General features: G+C 30.8%; 3 protein-coding genes and 1 long non-coding RNA gene across 12 annotated transcripts; 2 read left to right on the forward strand and 2 right to left on the reverse strand.

Annotated features, from left to right (window-relative positions):
* Positions 1–575: 575 nt before the first annotated feature.
* LOC138187541 (zinc finger TRAF-type-containing protein 1 homolog) lies at positions 576–5,545 on the reverse strand. The gene is made up of 6 exons (XM_069128464.1): positions 5,220–5,545; positions 2,320–2,558; positions 2,046–2,257; positions 1,593–1,753; positions 1,303–1,505; positions 576–1,215 (listed from the first exon to the last, which is right to left on the reverse strand). The coding sequence occupies exons 1-6, from the start codon at positions 5,451–5,453 to the stop codon at positions 1,188–1,190; spliced, it is 1,077 nt and encodes a 358-aa protein (XP_068984565.1). The 5' UTR covers positions 5,454–5,545; the 3' UTR covers positions 576–1,187.
* A 41-nt stretch (positions 5,546–5,586) lies between these two features.
* On the forward strand, positions 5,587–12,224 carry LOC138187546 (uncharacterized). The gene is made up of 3 exons (XR_011175200.1): positions 5,587–5,716; positions 6,201–6,257; positions 12,114–12,224. It is a non-coding gene; the product is annotated as an uncharacterized LOC138187546 (long non-coding RNA).
* Positions 6,635–23,050, reverse strand: LOC138187538 (EF-hand calcium-binding domain-containing protein 14). 2 transcript variants are annotated; one of them, XM_069128456.1, is made up of 9 exons: positions 22,994–23,050; positions 22,680–22,875; positions 22,390–22,577; positions 10,220–10,356; positions 9,792–10,013; positions 9,485–9,667; positions 9,293–9,409; positions 8,953–9,154; positions 6,635–8,530 (listed from the first exon to the last, which is right to left on the reverse strand). In XM_069128456.1, the coding sequence occupies exons 2-9, from the start codon at positions 22,787–22,789 to the stop codon at positions 8,487–8,489; spliced, it is 1,203 nt and encodes a 400-aa protein (XP_068984557.1). In that variant the 5' UTR covers positions 22,790–22,875; positions 22,994–23,050; the 3' UTR covers positions 6,635–8,486. The 2 variants fall into 2 exon arrangements, with proteins under 2 accessions (XP_068984557.1, XP_068984556.1); XM_069128455.1 differs by lacking the exons at positions 22,390–22,577; positions 22,680–22,875; positions 22,994–23,050 and adding exons at positions 12,153–12,375; positions 14,196–14,329.
* LOC138187543 (uncharacterized) lies at positions 12,528–18,797 on the forward strand. Of its 8 annotated transcripts, XR_011175190.1 has the most exons (6): positions 12,528–12,678; positions 12,795–12,874; positions 14,162–15,373; positions 16,469–16,659; positions 16,723–17,284; positions 17,878–18,797. XR_011175190.1 is itself a non-coding variant. In XM_069128466.1 (4 exons), the coding sequence occupies exons 1-4, from the start codon at positions 16,691–16,693 to the stop codon at positions 18,218–18,220; spliced, it is 345 nt and encodes a 114-aa protein (XP_068984567.1). In that variant the 3' UTR covers positions 18,221–18,771. The 8 variants fall into 8 exon arrangements, 1 of the variants encoding a protein (XP_068984567.1); XR_011175193.1 differs by lacking the exons at positions 12,528–12,678; positions 12,795–12,874; positions 14,162–15,373 and having other exon boundaries at positions 16,529–16,659; positions 17,878–18,010; positions 18,218–18,768; XR_011175191.1 differs by lacking the exons at positions 12,528–12,678; positions 12,795–12,874; positions 14,162–15,373 and having other exon boundaries at positions 16,529–16,659; positions 16,723–16,843; positions 17,102–17,284; positions 17,878–18,763.
* Positions 23,051–23,157: the final 107 nt, after the last annotated feature.

Here is a 23,157-nt window from a genome sequence, read left to right on the forward strand (position 1 = left end):
ACTTAGCTACTACAATTTTGAATAAAATGTTTGCATTGTTACTAATATTTAATATGATTAAACTAAGATGCAAACAATAGGAGATGCATACATGGTACTGCATGACTTGCCAGAAAGAAATGGTAATGAACACGTGAGAGATATTACCTCAATAGCTCTAGCGATAATAATGCACAAACAGAATGCACAACTTACTGTTAGAATCGATGTACACAATGGACCCGATTGTACGGGTGCAGTTAGATTTAATAATAGTCTTTTTGATGATACAGTAAATACTGCATCAAGGATAAAGTGTTCGGAACTACGTCCTTTTTAAATTAATTCCAGAAAGACTCGTAATATTCCTACATAATGATAATACCATTAAATTTTAATTTTAATTCCAAGTTTTTAAAAAATTTTGAATCACTTCTTTTTCTCTATTCACTAAAAGTATATTTTTCTATAATATTTTCATTAATTTATCCGAATTACAACAAATTGGATTAATCTTCGCAAATTTAAAAGTAAAATGTAAATAGAATCATTGTTAGATGATAGATGTTGTTAGGATTTAAAATAAAAACTAGAACTTGTAATTATAATAAATTTATTTAATTCTTTTCTATTACAATATGTCGATTTGGGATGTTTACATCAATAACAGTTAATTTATACGTAAATAGAAGAATCTGTAATAGGCTTTTGTCGACAGGCATGTGCATTAAATTGTTCGCTTCGATCGACATCACTACGCGAAAAATCATACTACCTTTTCTATTCTGTTTGTGAAACAGTTCTACTTACCAGTATCGGCGCAATTTAATACACTTGTCTAACAACAATGATCTACATAAAGCTCCAGTAAACTGGAAGAGTCAATAAAAAAAAAATAAAAATTTTCTGAAAGAAATTGAAAGAAACGAAATTAGACATTGCCCTTTTTTAAGTATCTGCAAATTATTTTTTCTATTTCCTCTGTGTCAATCTATTCGCGGTTTCAACGTAGTGAAACTTTTTTCTGAATGTAATATGTGTATAGACTACAGCAGAATTAGCATCTTTATCTTTATCATTATGGTTAAACACTACTAGTAATTGGTTATAAACCTCTGTGTCATCTATGTTCTTATCACTGTTAAATCTAAAAAGTTGTGTCAATTATAATTCATTTTCCATAAAATCTTGACAGCAATTGTATCGAGCTACTTAGATGCCAGGAACATTATTAGTCTGAAACAAAAAAAATGTAAGCAAATAACCTTTCTTCTTTTGAATTTCTTAATAAAAGATATATAGATGTATGTGTTAATTTCTTACCTGAAACTAATAGCTCTTGCAGCGAGGAGTCTATTGCACTCTGCCGTATCAGGTAAGGGTAAAGGTAAGTAAGGACTTTCGATTTCCTGGTCAGTGAACTCAAATTTGTGTATTCTTGGTTGTACTTTCATGTCCCCAAAAGGTCCTTTTAATATCAGATAATGAAGTGGTAGTGGATACGTTGTCTTTGATTTTAAAATCAACTATAATACATTAAAGAGCATATTTAAAAAATTCATTAAAAAGACAATCATTGGTTTTTTGCAAAATATTTTTGAATTTCTACATACTTGATAAGTCATGTCTCTTTCTGAACTCTGAGTAGGATCACGTTGACTGTTATTGATCCTCGCTTTAACAACCCATTGATTGTTAAATGCCGTAAAACGAGAAGTTTCGTAAAACAGTTTATGGACAAATTCATCTGTACGATATGGCTTCATTTGTAAATCTACAAAGGACGAAATTCTACAGATAACTCCTATCCTACGTTCTCTATGCGTCTATTAATATAGCAGGAAATGCAAGAACAAAATGAATTTATTCAATATTTCAAATGACTCCAATGAGATATCTAGAAGTCTAAATAAATATTTTAATTTGGATAAATCTGATGACAGAGATTGTTCCTGCTGCTGCTAAACAAAGCACAGAACAAAGTGAAATATTTTTTATAATGTTTTCATCTAAACAAGACTATGTAAGAGATTGATAGCCTTAATACACGAGAAACAGATACGGACCGTTGAATGTGATTTTCTCGTACGACAAAAGATCAAAGACATTGTCATACAGCCTACGTTCTTCAAGAGTACGGGCATCGATATCGCGCAGGGCATCCATTACATCCAGCCCTGAACGATGCGGATGTACACAATGTGCCTCGTGTTCTGGACGTTCGTGATTTGGTCCACGCCATGGGCAGCCAATTCTACTGTATTTGCAACTGGATATTCTACATACACACAACATACATTAATATTATTTTATCCAGTTCTATTTACTGACATTGATTACCTTTCTTCACACATAGTCTCTTCATGACGTTCCAAGGAATTCCTTGGGAACTCCTTTGCACAATATTGACATTCTGCTGGTAACTCAGATACTGCTTTCTCAACTGCCAAATTTCGAGATGGAGATGTTCTGCTGATCTCGATTCTGCAGTTGGGACATGTTGCCATTTCATCTCTTAGCCTGGCATCTGCGAGGACATGAGTGAAGCAACCGGCACACATCAAGTGTCCATTTGTACACTGTGAACATTGTTGCAGCATGTATTACTAGCATTCTTAGTTTCATATTGTAAAAGATAATCCTAACTTTGTTGATAACTTTAATTAGCTTGTTGTATCTTGTTATATTATATATGTACAGCTATGTGCAAAATTTAATTTGCCAGCTCTAATAAACATATATGTTCTAATATTGATTGAAAGAAGAGAAGAGATACTTTTACTTGAAATAAATAATTTAACTTTTCATTTTGCACAAGCTGTCACATCTTATACTTTTCTTTTTTTTAAATATATATATGTACAACCCTTATAACACATTAACCAAACTAGAATAACAAAACTAATATCATGTATATTACCATAATTTGATGTTTTTAAACCTGAAACACAAAATTGTAATAACACTATTAATAATTCAAGTAATCATATTGTGAAACCAGTAGGTTTAAAACAATGTGAACATCACCGAAAGCAATTGTCATTAATGTTGCCAATATTGATAATAGAAAGGAAGAGAAAAGGATAATGATGTGTAGGATAAGTGAAAAAGGGTGTCATATGCGAAATAACTAACTAATAACCTTTAAGAATGTTTATTTTGTTCAATGCTTTTCAACTATACATGTTATACAGATTTTCTGGAAATGCGCTTTCTCTCTCTCACTCTCACTCTCTCACTATTAATTATAATTGATAAACATCAGTTTCGCATGAATCTACAATAAAATTTTTCCTAGTAACTAATATCTGGGTGGTTCCTTCATCTTGATTACCTCTTACAATAAACATAATACTTTGTAATTGAAAAAATGTATTGCTATATTATATGCTAAACTATAAAGATCTGGTGACTTAAATAATTTCTGTTTCTCTTTTTTTCTCCTTCACTTTCCTAATTGATTTTATTAGAATATCAACAAGGATGAAGTTAATGTTTAAACTGCTTAAAATCAAATATTCTGTGTAATATCTACGAGTTCACAAATGCATGAATACAACGTTCAAACTTGCATACCTTAGTAAAAATAAAAAGTACATTATGCGCTGGGCAGCGCACTAAGTAACTTACATGTATGCATCTCTATCATGATGGGATAAACGCAACATTCTTCCCACTGTTTTACAGTTAATGAAGATAGTGAATATAGAATATGTTACATATATATATATTTCCATGAATAAAATTGAAAAAAGAACTAAGGACAAAATATAAATAGAGTACAGGTAGAATGAAATGCTACAAATTTAATTAACAGAGGAGCTTCTGTAAATAAATGTTACTAAAAAAGGGGTCATTGCTTGGGCATGCATACATACAATAATTCTCTTTGATATATCTGCATATTGCTCGCATGAGTTAAAAATTCGCCATTAATGTACATCATAGTGAGAATTACTTTACATGCATGCATAGATATGTTTATCATAGATTTGATGTCACCTTTACAATACAAATTATACAAGAAAAAACACTTAGGCAGTATATTTACTATAAATGCTAAATATTTAGAAATTCCATTGCAAAAAATTATTTTGTAAGAGTATATTGTATATAAGGATGTTTTTTATCATCAGTCAGATTTTGTTGAACTTTATAAATATGTATAACAATGAAAAATAGTATAATTGGAAATCATAATATTTGTATTTAGCAAATTAAAGGCTGTTCTTCATACATCTGTTTTTTTCAAATGTTCAATACCACTCTTATTAAGAAAGAGCATATAGTTACCTACCTGTAATTATATTATTATTATCTTAAAGAAGACAATTGATAAACATATTTTATTTCTAATAGTAATAAAAATAGCTTAAATACTTATAAGATCAAAACTTAAAAATGAAATTATCATCTGCATGATTATAACAATTCCTGCAATATTAGAAAAATAAAATCTTACTATAAAGACAAACTATTGAACAATACATATGTTATAATCGTCAAGAGAAAAGGAAGGTAAGAAAAATGGGCAGAGTGAGAGAGAAAGAATTTAACACAGAAACAAAGTAGTATTAAAGACTGTCATTAATCGATTAAAAATATAACTCAACTGTAATCAGTAATAAAATATATATATAGGTATATTACAAAACACAAGTCTTGAATAAGAAGCGATAATAACTCCAGAAATATTTCTGCTTTTTTCAAACACACATTTAACTGTTAAAAATATATTTTCATTTTTGTATCCCCTTTATTTTAATTTTACTTTCATTATTTGAATGATCATTTATTAAGTTTTTACTGTATTCCATCGCGATCGACATATATTTGCACTTCAATGAAAAGTTACTACTGCCAAGTTAGAGCCATAAAACCGAAAACAACAAAAGACGATTTCGTGTAGAGAAATGTCAACAAATTGTCACGGTGCATAGTGTGCATAGTGAACGTGAATTAATGAAAATAATTCTTGCTCGATAACATCTATACGTACGTATTATGTATAACATACATATCGACGAAGAGAAGTGCACCCATCGTCCTCGGGTGAAAATGTCGGATAGAAAGAAACGACGTTGTTAGAGGAACGACGTCATGTCACGTTAAATCCACAGTATATACCGGATCAATAGAACGTATCATTCGTAAAAAATATCGTAGATAGCGCCAAAGTGTGGCACGTATCGAAAGAATGGCAGAAAATATTAAGAAGCAATAATAATTCGAAAACTTACCTGATAAACGGCCGCCTTGGGTAAATCGAGACAAACTGCGCAGCAGAGGATGCCGCCCAAACGGTGTTCCAACTTTTGTTCGGTTTTCCCATCGTTCCGTGACAGTTTGCGACGCTTTTTATCAGGCTCAAGGAAGTCCTCGATTTTTTCGAGATCGTCGCGAATCGGGGTGGCCGACGGGGCCTGCTCCGAAACGCTACTCGACGATGCAGCCTCGTTGTTCGGATCCGCCATATTGATTGTTTTGATTTTTCCTCCGAATGAGCGTGAGAAATGCGCAGATGTCAAACACAGACCACGCAATAATCTCCTAGATAGAGACAACACCGATCCGATACTCGTGAGAAACGTAATGAAATCGGTTGATGTATTATTCAAGGTTTAAAGCCAACACATGTGAAAATTTTCGTGACATTCGACTATTCTACGAATTATTTTTAGTAAGATAGAAAATAATAGTCTTGTTGTTAGTAGAAGGGAACCCGCTAAGAAGAATGGTATTGATAGACTGTTTCTTTGAGACTTTGTTACCATTTGTCATTGTTTCGACTGTTGTCGAATATGATTTTTCGAAACTTAACGTCTGACCTTTTTATCATAAAATGAGAATTCAATTCGATTTTAGGATTACTACATATCCTTCGGATGTGAATTTAGTTGACGTTTCGAATATTTGAAAATTAGAAAATCGCTCGTATCGAAAGGGTCTCGAGTCAATCTTCAGTCAATTTTCTTTCAGCGATTTTGAATGATTAAAAGTCTTTATTAAAATGTCATAGCTCGATAATTTAAAAGCATGAACCAACTACGTGATACAAATTCAATTTGAACAGTTAAATACGCATGTCAGTTATACGCGAAATCTTGAAGATACAAATTCGAAATTTTCTAAGCTAATTAAATATTTTCATTATACGTATTTATCTACATAGAATTATCAATGAGGTACATAATAATGAAAAGTTTATTTTTTTTTTTTAGTCGAAAAATTACATAAATGAAATCCAAAGATCCAGAAGAGTAGCTAGCCATCTTTTTGTAAGTCTTGAATTTCATTATTTAATTTTAAATCACACACGACAAGGTAAATACTGTTCATAAAATAAGATAAGTAAAAGATAAAAAAGTATTAAGTTTTATAAAAACTATTAAAAACAATAATGAATATACTAGTAGATTTGATGAACGAGTTAGGTAGAGGTAAACATTCCAGCTAAGATTCACTGAAGGGAAAGAAGCTTGTTTTATTAACGAATTTTGGATGCATCTCCTTAATTCTTTTTTAATATCTAATAAAGAGTAGTATTTATTCAAACATTTCATTATTTGATAGAATTTCATAATAAAAATGGTATAAACTTCTCGAACAATCCGATATAAACTAGCAACAGGAAATAGAGAAAAGAACAGCATAATTGAATCTGAATAATCAATTCTTTATTCACACAACGACGTATTGTCGTTTATACGCGTTGTTTTTCTCTTTATACATTCATACCAATTTCATACAACTTTCTCACGCGATTCGTCATTATTATTCCTTTTTTACCTTCCATTTTCACCTGTGAATAGGTTGTTTCGTTCTTCGCTAAACTAGACGAACACTCGTTTAGATACGCTATATTCACAATTGCTACAGTCCACCAAAAATGGCTACGCGCGTAAAATCACTATACAACATTCAAACGCAGAGAAAAATCGAAACTTAGCGTGTATCATCTCTTACATAACACAAATGGGTTTAGAGCGCGTTTAAAATATAATAACGCTAATTACAAACTGTTTACCGATTACAGTACATTTACATTGTCTCATACAAGGTGATCCATTAAATTGCACATAGTTGAACGCACCTTACAAAATACGTTTGAAAGAAATCAAGATGGACGGTAAAACATTAGATATAGTGGCTCACGAGAGGTACTTGTACATTTATAGAAATATTTGATGTATTATGATGTATTTATGTTATGTGTATTATACGAAACATTTTGAATATAATCATGATAGTTGGATCTCATTGCAGTGATAATGAGATATCAAAATGTTTTATAATACACATATATACATAAAAATATTTTGTGACGAATGTTCAAATATCTTCATAAGCCACTGTATGTGATTAAAGATTAAAATTAAGATTAAAATATAAAAATGTTAAGACTCTTTCAAGATACTGTTTAAAAAATCTAAATGGCCTTAAAATATTCTTCGCATATATCTACTTATTTACTTTAAGAATAGTTTAACATCATCTGTAAGTTCCTTTTCTTACAAATAAAATTAAAAATGATAAAAATGATCACCCTGTACAGGAAAATAAACAAACATGAAAGTACAACATTACCATTTTGTTATACTTTTTTGTTTAGGTTGAATAAAAACCCTACACAATGCGTTTTGTTCACTATATACTGGCTAAACAAACTTTCTGGTGAGGCATGGACAGTACACTTCCACCATACTTTTAGTTTTGAACACTCTACAATATGTCATTACTAAAAAGATGAATAATCTATGAATAACCGAAAACAAAATCAATCAAACCGAAAACCGAAAACGTGTAGAATGTTCGCAGATTGTTGAATCTCTCTAACATTTGGCAAATCGATAGACTATGCTGCGCTATAAATAGTAGAAGAGTAGAAAACTTTATTGCGAATTAGTGGACATCGTAGTATGGATATACGCTTTCTAAATTTTTTATTTCTTTTTTTTTTGGCTTATTTTCGTTTTATTCCTCCTTTTTGTTTCCTCGTCTATGTTTTGTAACGCAAGAACAAGTGTAAACGCTCTTTGTACTTTTTCGATGGTGTATCTGAATAAATTCAGGTAGCCGCATTACAGGCCGTGGCGTGCTTTAAAATTTGGCATTTGTCACACGGTATTCGACCTGGACAGTACGTACTAGACGATTCAACGTATATCTTATTGCTCTTTTATAAATAGCTCTTAGTTTTCAGACATTATCTTTTTTTTCTTCTCCTTCTTTTATTCAACAGGATAATCCACTTAAATATTCTCGTAGATCATTCTGTGCACACTTAGGGACAGAGACTAAGAGAGATCACATGATTCAGGTCATAAGTATTTACCTCTCTATATACATGGAATTTCTCAACGTACTTAATTTATTTAATATTTACACATACACACGCGCAATGTCTCCTTATGTTCTTCCTAGGAAACAGCTGATTCACTTTTGCTATCGTACAAGATGAAAGCCCGCTCGAACATCACCATATCATAAATTCCTCTAGAAACATTTTACGGATCTGACCTCAAGCGTTTCGACGGCGCCTCATTTGATACTGAAAAATAAAAAGAATTTATTTAATGTTTGTTAGTTTATTATTATATTCCACTAAGATCCATGTATGGAGACTTTATCAATTCTATTATTACCTAGGAATTCGAAAATTTATTTATTATTTTTTGAGGATTCGAAAATTTTTCCATTATATTTCAATAATCGTTTATGTCAATATCCTACAAAATTTTGCAAATTTTTTACAATATTGTGAAAATGTAACATTCTACAATAAGTAAAACTAAAATTAGAATGAAAGAAATGTGTTTATTACATGTGAATTTCCTATAAATAGAAGGATACATAGAAATACGGGTACATATATACGTCTAACAGAGAAATCAAATATTTGTTGTTTCGTCTGCACGAGCAGACGTTTGCTTTTCAAGTCAAGGTCCATGACGGTTAAACGAAAGAACTCACCTAACACACTGCGATCTTGTTCCGTGGTCGCGACGTCACCGATCGACTCCTCCAAAATCTTCGTCTTGATCAGCCTTTGGGTCTGGATATCCGGTATCGCCGCCAATATCAAGCTCGTTGAATTTTTTAAACTATCGTACGATTGTTCTAATTGCTTCATTTTCTTGCTAATTTCGTCGTTAGCTGTGTGAATTTCTTTCACCTACGACATTTATAAATTTATAAAAAGATACAAATATTTTCTCCAAAAAAATAATCTTTAATAAAGAGTCTCTGCATATGTTATCTGACAAGTTATATTAGGTAATTATTTTTTAGATCATATGGAACGTAAACGTACTTGAGTATCCAGTTCCTTAACAGATTGTAGTATGGTAGTCTTCACACACTCTCTTTCTAAGGATATCACCTTCATGCTAACATTTTGAGTGGTTTCCTGAAGCAATACCAGTTTGTCCTGCGAAACATATCACATTTTTCAATCAGTGAGCACATCACAACTTTCATCTTTTATAAATTCTCAAACATTTACATGATCTTTCTTCTGATCTTCTGCCACCCATTGCACAGCTCTTGACAATGTTTCATTGATGTCCATCAATTTATCAGATAAATGTAGGATTGTCGCATTCAATTGTTCAGTCTTTATCTTTGTCTCATTTGTAATCAATATCTGAGGCTTTTGTGTAATATTTGACAATTCTGTCACTGTGTTCTATAATAAAAAGAAATGAAAAATAATTTTTTAAATTCTATTCTTGATATAGAAGTAGATTGCAAGTAGACCAGATTTTTATGCATTTATGGAAAATTTTAATGAGAAAAGTTTGATTATGAACCTTGATACTGGTAACATTCTGTTGTATTGTTGTTTGGACATCTTGTATCCTAGCATTTGATTCTTTCAATGTTGTTACTGTGCTACTCAGATCTTGTATTTGGCTCCCAAATGACACCACACTACTAGAAAGGTCCTTCAAATCTCCTTGCACTTTAAATAATGCTGGGCCCTCGTTGAACCAACCTTTTGCATGATGCATAATACGTTGAATAAGTGCTAGCTGTAAATAAATTTTCGTGTAAAAATAAATCACTTATTATACCATATAGCATATTAATAATTTTTCTATGTAAATTAAGAATATTTAATATATTTATTAATGAAAAATTATTAATCATTATCGAATATCATTTTTTTTTTATTTCCAAGAAAAAAATTTTTATGTTAAGAAATTACACTTAAGAAATTCGAGCATTATGAAATTACCTGCGTTGTAAAATTATTGATTTGAAGCTTGAGATCTGATAAATGAGTGAAGATAATGCTCTGGTTGTTCTGAAGATCTCTCGACAGAGAGTGACATTTTTGCAGGGCATCGGGAACACCTTCGCTACCGGCTATAACTGCAATGTAAACGATATCTTGTTTTCTCTTTTTTATCGTTTCGATACGAGTTTTTATACGTGATACAATAATTCTAGAATCGATAAAATCTTATCGAATATTTTAATCAGAAACAAACAGGTACGATGAGTAAACATATTCGAATCGTAATCTATTTGTTTCCTATTGGAATCAGTCTTGAAGACATAATCTGGCCTGTGAGGATTAAAATAAATAAACTTCATCAAATACTTGAAATATCATTGATTACGAATTTATATTCATTGCGAAAGCAAATAAAGCAATGTTTAAAGTCGAGTTGTAATAAGAATACTTGTATAATAAGAAACTTCCGAAAATTCTTGGTTGGACGTAGGTGATATCGAAATAATTTAATATGTATTTATTTAAAGTAGACAAGTATTGATACCAACTTAAAATTTCTTGGTACTCCAACAACTCTAATATCAACTTTAAAATATCTCAGTATTCGAATATCGGATTTATGTTAACTTAAGAATTACTTTTCTTGATGTGCATCGCAATTATCCTCAAAGACCTGACAGAAAATAGTTCGAATAATTTCTACCAATCAACACCAAGTACATAATCCAATATTTGTCAACATATCGGACTGACGATCTCGCTTGGTTAAACATATTACTATGCGACCATGATCCTCGCATTATAAGCGAATTACGTACTTAGCTTCAGACTAACAGCCTTATTTTATAAATGCCTTTGAGCCACAAATTAACATAATCTGCTAAAAAGGAAACTAAAGTAAAAGAAGTATAAAAATGAAAGAAGAGAAAAGAAGTTACAAGACGCATTTCTATTCTGGAACTCGATTATATGGGGATCGATTCACGTAACAACGTGATTGGATTTATGAAAAAAATAAAAATAAAACGAAAGATAAAAGAAGTGTTCTTGACTTTCAAGTGAAAAGAATTTAATTAAACTCTTCACCTTGAATTCTTTCCCTTTTCAATTAAAGTTTTTCTTAATTTCTCGAATTTCTATTATTATTGAATCAATTACTGTATTACTCAATCTGTATTATTGGATCGTAAGTGATTCGTATTACAGTTTGGGTAGAGTTATATAATTTAAGAATAATCTATTTCAACCCCTTAGTTTGTGTCATTGGATTATAGATGATTATAGTAGTTTAAATTAGATTTAAGTCAGGGTAATTAGTTTGAATTAATTTTACATTTAATTTTAATTTAAATTCTATATCTTACTTGATAGATTTCATTAACAATTTTCATGATGTAAAATACAAAATATAAATTACAATTACATTACTCTAACCGACCTAATTGGTAAGTGTATGAAATTAATTTGAATGATGGACCTATGAAAGAACTTTTCTTTCGTATTTATCACATAAAATAGATACAATAGATAATGTATAGATATACATTAGATAAGATATAATGTGTGAATTATACTATAAAGTTTATACTACAAGTTTTTTTTGGCTGTGAAGCCGAAGTAAAGGAATATATATATATAATATAAATTAAGATTAAGTACCTACTTCAACTTTATGTAAGCTGTTAACTTAATTTTAGATTCGAATTAAAATAAAATATCTTTTTCAGGTATTTAATTTTTAATTTGTATTCTGTGTTTTATGTAATGAGGATCATGAATCGTGTTTATTATGCAAAATATAGAATCTAAATTAAAACGAAATACCCTATACATATGTAAATCCTTAATTCAATTCTAACTTGGATCTAAAATAAAGTATTTCTTTTTTTAGAAGTCTCTCTGGTGAGCGTTCTTCAAAGATGCAATATACCTTGGTCCAGTTCGGTCCGTAGAGCAGTAAGTTGCTGACGAACGTCGATGAACAGCCAAATTAAACTAGCGGTTGCTAATACAGAGGCACAAGCCAGAAAGGCACTACAAGCTTTAAAAAATCCAGGACAAGCTCGACTTCGTCTGCCTCTGCATTTGCGGCCATTTCTAGCCGATATATTCCAGTATTCCGACCGTTCGTCGCTGCTATCTGATAGTAACTCCTAGAAATTGTTAGGATGATCAGTCCCAGTCTGTCTTTTCCAAACCTTTTTCCTTGACGTTTATTTCTTACAAAATCTCCTCATATTTATACTATTTCAAAACGCCTCTATAATTTTTTAAATAATTTATTCATTTATTTTGTAATCTGTTTTTAATTTAATTTTGTTTTTCTTTTAAGCCTGTTTATTTAAAATGTTGGGAAGTTACAATACATATCTGTTCTTTGAGATGGAAATATTTCTTCCAATGTTTTATGATCAAAGCAAGATGTTACTAAATTTGTTACTAAAACAAAATGTTAGGTTCTTAATCCAGATATTGTTAAATTTTGTTCTTTTTTATGATAGTTTTCAAGATAGTGTAATTTCTCTTCCATTCAGGATTTAAAGTAAATATAATAATTAAATACTTGTTTTAGGTACCATTTGTTATTCCAACTGCCCAAACAAGAAAATAACCTTCTGAAAGAATGATAGACGTATCGTGGTCAATGAAAAGGTCAATTGAGTTGAATAAGATAATATGAATAAGAAAATATATAGCTATAACATATACGCATTGCATACAGTTGTATAAGATGCAATTTATAGTCGTTTTAGATTGATTGTTGAAAAGAAAATTAAAAAACAAAATTTACAATTATTTAATTTTATACAGAAAAAGAAGCAACAAAAAGAATGAATGAATCAAGATGAATACTTAGAGTATTGAGTACTTAGAACAATTATTCACATAATTTTAACAAGATTAAACATTTGATATTTAGTATTATACATAAAGTAGCAAAGAAAAGCCAATTAGAAGCAAACAGAATAAAGGTGAAACAGTCAGGAAATGTGCCAATTAGATAAAATCCTGTACTACTTGTCTATAAACTCTACATTCTCTCTAATCCTCTTACATATAAGTCTCTTATCCACTCTCTGCTTACTGTTAGTACAAACTTTTCCACGAAACAACATTTTATACATTATTAATATCACCTATTATATATAATATTATAACCAAAGTAAATATTATTGATGTTATATTATATATTATTATTGATGTACATTATCATACATATTATCATATTGCACATACATTTCATAATTATTTCATACATTTCACATTTTACAAATTAATCAAATCGTGAATATTCTGTATTTCCATTGAGAACATTTCCAATTCCAGTTTGGTAAAATTTCAGATTTATCCAGAAATTCTCACTAAGTATCTCTTGCTATACCTTAAGTAGCCATCTTATTCGCAGTTTATCCAAAACATAAAATATTATATAAGTATTTATATTTGTTTTTATTAATTGTTATAAACTACTTAAAATAAGAAATTATATAAGCAATACATATTTCCATTTCAAATTTCAAAATTTTATATTTGTTCTAAAACTTTCGTCGGTCTAATTAGCTATTTTCTGATGATTCAATCAAAGCGCGAAATAATTTATGAATATGTTTTAACTTTAAAGAAATGTCAAGTGTTATAGATTTAAGAAATTTAAAAAACGAAATTTTAGAAGGTATTTTATTCTTATCAGAAAACGCCTCTAGCATTTAAACACAAATACAATTCTCAATTTAAGAAAACATTTTCCTAAAAAGGCTTCAATGTTTACAAGAAGGTTTACAAACGGTAATCACTTTATAAAGAATATTTCATTCTTATTAAAAATCATCTTATTACCTAAATGCATATACAAGTCTTCGATTTCAAAATACATTTCCTTTGAAAATCTAAATTTTTACAAATTCGAAAAATTTTACAAAGGATTCCATTTCATTTCAGAGAACATTTTTGGCCACGGTCAATCGATACGTACTTGAGAGCTACGTTTTCCGGAACTCCGGCGGGAAACAATATGCGGAGGCGCCAAGGCATCGAGCTCCTTCCGTTTCTTCATCTTCTTCGTCGGCTGACGAAGGGGCACTGTCACCGCCACTGAGTCCATCTCAAGCAACACCGAACCGCCTATCTTCGTTTCGTTTCACGCGAGCTTGTCGCGCACGAGGAGACCCTTCTTTCTTTTCTTTCTTTGTTTCTCTATACTTCTTTATCAACCTTTGCACGATACACACACGTTGATAATCGTTCGCAGCAGGTTCATTTCCGTGCTTAAAATTCGGTCGCGTTTTCACCGTTTCAAACTGCGAGAACGCGACGATCTATAATTCACAGCTCTGTGATCACATTTTTCCGATCCTATCGTTTCCGCGAATAGAATATTCATTGGTATCGTATCGCGTGATCATTTCCTCTAAAAAACAGTTGAGTTTGCACATCAAGATATATGTTTCGACCCGTTCCATTTTTTTTGTTTGAGATATTGTATAGTATTTTTATAATGTAACAGTTTTATGAGAAACGACTAGAGTGAATTTTAAAAATTTGGAAAAACTAGACAATAGCGTAATAGCTTCTTCTAACTCTTTGAGTATTTAGCATTCTCATTATATGTCCTATGACTGTGAATTCATTAATTATTTAATAATTTACAATTATCTAAATGTATGTTTGTTAAAATTAAGAGAATTGTACAGTGTATTTGCAAATATTCTCAATTTTTCAATTATTGAGAAATTCGTTTACCGTACAGACCACCTCTGTCTTTTCAAAATTTGTATTCCTAGATTTTTCTCAACATCTGGATATCCAAACACTCTTCGAAAGATTCTATATTCCCATTTTTTTTTTCAGCTCCTCTATTGTTCAAAAATTCTTTCATCGGGAGAACAATCGATCATAGTCAAGCTTCTAAAAATCTGTCAACGATTTCTTCAGCATACCCCCGTATCGCAATATCGATCGATTGATCGGGATGCTACAACAGCAAGGGATCGGCCCTCGAGTGGTACGAAAAGAGGTCAGGAGGAACAAAAGCACACCAGAAAGGCGACGGCAAACAGAAACTCGACTAGCTAAGAAAAAACGAGGAACAGCAAGAAAGGAGGAAGGAGAAACGAAAAAAAGAAGGAAAAAACATAAAAAAATGGGCACAAGGTACGATAACACGACCACGATGATTGTAAACAATTTAAGTGTATCAGTCGAAATCGTTCAAGGTAGTCGACTCGTTAGATAAGGAAAATCGAATAAAGCACTTGAATGTATGTACATTTTACATATGCGTTGTTAGCAACGCAACACTATCAAGTGAAGGACTATCGAACTTTAGCAAGTTGAATTTTACACATCCTCCAATATGAATTTTAAAATTCAATGCGAAGTAAAATAATCTAAAATAATTTAAATGTTTATGTAAATTATGTATAGTTTACGTAGTTCGCAATTTTTTGTTGTTGTTAAAATGTTTGTAATTATTAGCGGCTAATTATAAATGTGCCTTAATATTGATTTATTAAAGAAAATTGAAACTGTAATTAAAGTAAAGTATGAATTTTAATCATATAAGATGTGATGCAGAATTAATATATGTGCATTATAAATTGATGTTTAGATTTACATAGATTATAAGTATTACGTAGATTGTTAATGATTTCTTAAGTATAATGCAACTGATATCTATAGCACATAACATAACATTGACATAACATTGCCTAAAGCAAAGTATAAAATCACAATTTTATGAATACGTTATTTTATCTTAGGGGCACTTTTTTCCCCGGTTGTAAAGATAAAAAATCGTCATTTAAACGAATTCAATAATTCTGGAGATAATTGAAGTTAAACTATGGCTACAACGACGTCATAACACCAAGCACTCCAACTCCTCAACCCACGAACATCGACCGGAAGCCGCCAGTGGAACTAAACCAGATGGAAGGAAACTTATGATAAAACTCGAAGAATTCCTGCGTCATATTCTACCGAATCGTATCTTTCTATTGTTAAAAAATTTTTTTAATTTGTAAAAAATATGAAAGAATCATTATTACGATACACGCGATTTCTCGCATCAATTGTGTGCCGAAGACTTTCTTAAAACATGAGTCTTTCTCTAGGTTGAAACTAAAATAAGATTGGGACATAACAAATTCGAAACGAAACTCAATAGAATACTAAAAAGACCTCTATCAATCGAAAAGGACATTGTAAATCTTACACTATGAATCGTCACTATTTGTTTACTTGTAGATATATCGTCGTCGTCGTATTACGAAACTCAGGATTCGCAATTGATCACTGTCATGGACAAGGAGAAAAACATGAAGAAAGGCGTGATGGAACAAGAGGAATCGCGACACGAACCGAACATCACCACGAAACGTTTCATACTGCGGGTTCTCTTATCATCGTCTGCCCGTCGTACCTGACAACGTATACAGGTAACATCCGTACGAATACACTACCACATGAATGAACATCGTTCTGAGTACATATTTGTGCAGGTATATACATTCATACAAAAGCAAATTGAACGCGCGTGATCGTGTATCTAGCGAGAAAGAATGGAGAACAATGGACCAGATGTGGTTGTCGTCGAGTTATGATGGTTATTTTACTGTTATAGTAAGGAAAGTTTTTAATAATGCTTGTAATTGGATGTGTTGGTTAGTATTGACTGCGTTATAATTAATGTTCTGAAAATGGAATTTTTGTTTTAAATGATATGAGTCGATTATAATATAATGAGTCGATCGCTCGTTTGTTTTTAAAAGTATGTTTGAAGAATGTGAGGAAGTTGAAGTATATTTAGTTTTTAATCTATACTTTTGTTTAGACACAATAATTGAAAACATGTATTTATACTTTTTATCTTTATTTTAGCCTTTATTTCCGCAAATGAATAACTTGCTCTTAAAGAACTTTTAAATTGTATGACATTACAGAGGGTCAAGTCAAGACCTTGCTATAATATGGAAATCGTTACAGATATTGCAGTTGTTATACATATGCAGAGAGTTATAAACGTATTAACCTTCAATCGATCACAATTTCGCTTAGAGAAGCGTAAGTTATTAAATTATTAATAAAAGTTATTACAAATTACTAAATTGTAGAATATTTAATTTCACACATATTGTAGCTTTTATTCCATGTAAGAGGAAATATGTCGAATTAGAAAGCTATTAGTGTCATCAATGATCCAAAGATGAAAGAAAGTTACTAAAATATAACACTACAATAATAAGCAAGCAAGAAATAAGCTTTATAAAATATATGAATACGTGTTTGTAAATAAAAAAAAAAGCCAAGAAAATAAATAAAGATAATACGTATTACGTTATACTCCCAGTAATCTACTTCATAAATATTTCATACAAAATAAGTTGGACTTGGTGGAAAAAATATCCTAACGATTCTATTTACATAAAAAACTGGAAATAAATTAAAGTTAATCACCTACACAACCTATTAACTGGTAGACCTGGATGGAAAAATGGAAAATTAATTTTCCATGAAGACATGAAGTTGAAAAAATATTCTTATTTTATATTTGTTGGAAGTTTAGATAATAGCGATTGGTATCCGACTCTAATTAACTGTAAGTACTTCTCACATATCAGAATATGGGTTTAATAAACGTTTTATGGCGCCATTAGGTTTCTCCACTGTGCACCTTATCTACAAATTGGACAATAAAACAAGGGAGCGAAAGACAAATGATTCGGTAAATGTTTGGAATGTTCCTGAGCAGAAACTGACGCTTCTGAGATGAAGATAAGGGAAAACTAAGTATTCAATAAAAATTTGTTCGGATCTCTATAATTCCATATGATTTAAAAGTTTCATACTTTTGCATCTATATTTTACTATTTTCTACATTTTTATCATTATATCATTGAATTTCAAGCGGGCAATTTATTTGTAGCACTTGTAAATTGCTATGTATTTTCTTTGTGGAAATAAAAGATATAATCAACAGTATCTTTTTTCTTGCAGTAAGCAAGGAGACATCCGGATACAGAGGAATGCAAAAAAATGGAAGATAGAGAAACAACAAACGGGATGAAAAAAGAGAACATATAAAAATATAGAACTTTGATATTGCAAGAGTGAAAGATCTCGAGTAAAGAAAGAAATTTCAAAAGAAATCATGAAAAAAAGAACAAAAAACGAAATATTATAATTTTTAACCAAGTAAGAAGTAAAAAAATCAAAAAAGATATACTTCACAAGAATATGTAATCTTGAACAAATGAAAGCTCCATAAAAGGAACAAAACTTCGATAGAACTATAATTAATGTGGTATAGAATGTTCAATGATTTCGCCTAAAAAATAGAATCCTCACGAGTGAATGTCTTTGACTATTCAAACATCACATTTTTCTCAAGAATAACTTATTCCATTCGGAAATAGAATTCTCTTTAAAAAAAAGAGAGAAAAAGAAGGGGATACTATAAAAATAGAAATTCTGTTATAGAGAAATTATAGAAAAAATATTGGATCAAAAATAAAACTATAAAAAAATAATAGAATACTTATATTTAGAGCATCTCAGTAATGGTAACATTGAAAAGGACTACAGAAATAAAAATTTTCAAAAAAAGAAATTATAGTCTTTAAAAGTAGATTGTAGTAATAAAACTCTTATATTTAAAGTATCTTACTAATCGTGGTACAATTGTAAAAGACTTTGTAAGATTAGTCCTTTCTCCAACGAGAAATTATAGAATTCTTAAAAGCAGTAATGCTGATCAAAAAATGGATATCTCTACTAATATCCAAAATGACCCATGCACTTCTGATTTCATACACCTCCTTAGAAGTCTCCAATTACGCGAAAGCCGAGCACGCATGACTTCACGGTAATATGCAACGAGCGACACAAATATCATCACGGTACTCGCGATTAGCAGCGATCGACGACGCCACTTAATCGCGTTGCGCCGCTTCCATCTCAGATTACGTTTGCACAACAGTGCAAAACATCCAAATGAAAAATCGAACGTTTCATTGGTTTCTATACAACTTTTTTGTTCTTTATTCTTTATTTTTTCTCCCTCCATCGATCGAAGAGGAAATTTTCTTTATGATATTGCTCAATTTCGAGTAAATCTTACGATATATTATTCATAGGCTAGACTAAGAATATATTATCAATTAAAAATCGATTAGGATAATTGATCCGGGACGATAAACTCGATTTTTTGGATAATTATGCACCTATATCGAAGTCTTTTTAAATTAGTAGTACAGTAATTGTTTCATTAATTAATAGCTTTTCTTAACTTTTAATTCTATTACCTTATCTTGCTGTAATGAAAAACTTTTAACGAATTTATTTGAAAGTTTTTAGAAATAGCCACTCAAAAATAATTCGTAAAAATAGTAACTAAACTGCGAATGTTCATACATTTATAGGAAATTTGAAATTGCAAAAATTCATAAAAAGCATATGATACGCTAAAATAAATAAAATATTCAAAGTTTAACATGTTATAATATATAGTTAATGAAACGAATTTCTTTAATCATATATATAAAAAAATTAATTTGTAATTGATAATGTAATAAAATTATCAATTACTATTTTAATTTCCTATGTTGCTTTAAATACTTGTTCGTTATATTTTATTCAAGACATAGAGTCACAACTTGCGAATTTCTGCTGTTTTTAACGCCTATATCTTATCAATTCCAGAGCTGTATCAAATAATATGTACAACCTCGTTCGGGGGAATTCTCATAAAAATTTAGAAAGTACATTTTTAAAACAGAAATTTCATCTATTCATATGTTATGTATTACTCTAAGTAATTCTAGATGGTTGTAGTTCTATTATTAATTCAATGATAATTACATTGACAGGCGATTAACCGTCTGTCAATATAATTCAATAGTCTATTTGCATCTCCTACATCTCACGACCAATTAATACAAAGTGTAGGTGATACCTTAATTATTTCATATGATGTAATGATTCACGAAGTATCAGATTACAAGACAGAGGAAATCGGGAAATCCGTTGGCTCAAAGTCATTTTCTTTCGTTTACAAACAGTTTTACGAAGATTCGTCTTGATTTTATATCAAAACATAACCATAACCTAACCTTTGAAACTAAATCAAAATTTTTTGTAAAATTTTAGTCATTTTTCATTTTTGAAATTATAGTGATCTATTTCTTTATTGTTCAATTATTTAGAAATATTTTTGCGTAATATTTTCAAATAATAACGAGAAGTATTCAATTTATATACCATTTCCAATTTTCGGTATACACGGAAGTAATTAAATCAACCTGTGGAGTAACAATTATTTTGACACGCTGTCCAAGCAAATTAAACGATTATGTTTTTGATAAAACCAATTAGGAAAATAATATAATTATTATAAATACCATTTTCATATCTCTTATGATGGGTATAGACTTAAATAGCTTCAATTATGATTTCTGTATGAGTAAACAAAAAGAATGACAGACAAAATGACCAAAGTGCAATAGAATAAACGATCAAAGTATATTAAACAGTTCTAACATATGAAATACGGTTAATTATCGCATGTATTTATTGTGTATACACTACTCAACGATACCAATTGAGGATTAACGCGATTTCCTTTAAGGATATGCTTTAAGGACTAAGTTATATCTTGTGAAAAATTAGGAAGGAGCGGATATTCTCAAGCGATAGTGTACGTGATCGCAAGTGTTACGTATCCGTCATAGTCGCGGGGGTTACTTAAGCAAATCGACCCCCTCGTATATCCACCCCTATGAGATAGACACAAGACTTTTCGTACGTCACTCTATTAAAGACACTTCTATGTGTTCGCTGAACGATTGGGAATCAATAAAAGAGGAATAGAACCGTGTACACCTGTCGACCATCGAACGTTTCAAACACCAAAAACCACGAGCACTTGGTGCATGCGGAACTTGACCTACGTCCGGTATAAATTATACATACGATTCTCTAATCGATTCACGAGTCACAAACTCCACAATACAGGAACGACAAATCGTACTAACACACGATTTATAACTTAATATACCGCTTTAATAAATTGAAGACTGTTAAATGAATCAACGAGCATTATTTGTTAAATGGAATTATTAAAGGCTACGAACGATAGAATACGAGACGAAGAACGTAGACAACGCCTCTGCTATCTCACCGCGTACCACTCGCGCTGTGCGCAAGATATCGACTGACTGAGGGTTGGTACGCGACCGTGCTCGGTCTATTTGCTAGGGGTCCCTATGATAACAATTCGCGGTAATAGGGAATTTTGAATTAATACGAAGTGGAAGAAACAGAGTAAAATAGGAACGAAAGAGAAGGAAAAACAGCAACGCGCGAGATTCGTAAAAATAGAAAAATAGAGCCGTTGTCAGCGATAACGCGACCGATAAGATTCGATAGATATTGATGTGTCGCAACTGTAAATGTATATTGAAAAAATGAAATCGCATATCGAATATTATCTCGATTTTGTGGAAAAATTGTAAAAGAGAAAAAGAAAAATATGGCATTTTTAAATGAAAAAAATGGGAAATATAAATTAAACTGAACTTGAAAACATTAAACATCACAACGTTTAAATTTTACATTAAACGATCGATATTTAGATTCAAGAATAATTTTAGCGGAAGTGAATGAACCGAAACAAAAGTGTTCCTATTTATGACTATTTATGTCTTAAACTTTTTTGTAGGATCTTTACTGTCGAATACACTGCTTTATAATGAACGCCGACCTAAATTTACGATGTTGTTGAAAATAGCAAAAATAGACATTTGTATATTGGAAATTCAAAAATATTCCACCTATATTTCACCAAAGGAATTTTTACTCGAAAATTTCATAGTATGAATTACATTCACATGAGATAAGTATGAAGATTTTATAAATATATGCATTAGTTCGCAAGTTTTTGTTACTTTGAATCAAGCAGTAGAAATGAATATAATAAAGTTCATAAATTATAAATTAAGTCAAGTTTACTAATATTACTTTACAATAACACTATGATTCTTTGAATTTTTCCCAGTATCAGTTCCAGAATAAAAGCGGCATAAAGTAATTTTAATAATTATCAGTCACAATCAATCATCAGTATCAATATGAACTTGACAACATGCATAAACAAAGAATTATGTGTTTACCTGATTTTATAGAGATATCCATCCTTTTAATTTCTCCATATAAAATAACAGCCAGCCAGGACAGTGCTATCAACCAAAATGTAATTAGGACTGCTGCCAACCACAATGATATGATCCTCATATCAGACTTGCTACATCCACAAGAATCAGTCTGCTTCGTTTTTGCTGTGGCATTTGATCGATGTTTCCTGTAACATGGTATTATATTTTACACATAATTTACATACTTAGAACTTCAAATTTAATTGAAAGCTTACACATAGGTTTGAAAAACGCGCATTTTTTCTTACCGTTTAACTTTCTTCTTTCTAGGTGTAAGATCCAAGTCCGATATATCGGAATCACTTTCCGATAACAGATCAAGGAGATTTATGGTTTCTTTGTTGTTCGAATTCTTCATTGTGATCGGAGAATCATAGCACGGGTCATGAAGTTAACAAACGGACGTGAAATCGTATTGATGGCCAGTTCGGTAACATAACCTCTCTAATCGAGACGTTAGTCATCAAGGAACCTACTTTAGCTAGTAGCTATCTAATATTCACTCTGATTACTTCGACTATATATTACGCAACATGACTTTAGAGTTATTTCTGATTCTCACATATTATTGCTTTGGTACGGTTACGATCAAACGATCCACCCTCATGCATCTTCTACGACATAACCTACATATATACTACTAACTCGCGCATTCTACTACGCAAGCACGTTTTCTTTTTGTATCATTCTGACATCTGGCGGGTAAAGAAGTAGATACAGAAAAAG

The sequence above is a fragment of the Bombus flavifrons genome, chromosome 15 (genome assembly GCF_040668555.2).
Source record: "Bombus flavifrons isolate JBK064 chromosome 15, iyBomFlav1_principal, whole genome shotgun sequence".
In the NCBI taxonomy this organism is placed as follows: Eukaryota; Metazoa; Arthropoda; class Insecta; order Hymenoptera; family Apidae; genus Bombus; species Bombus flavifrons.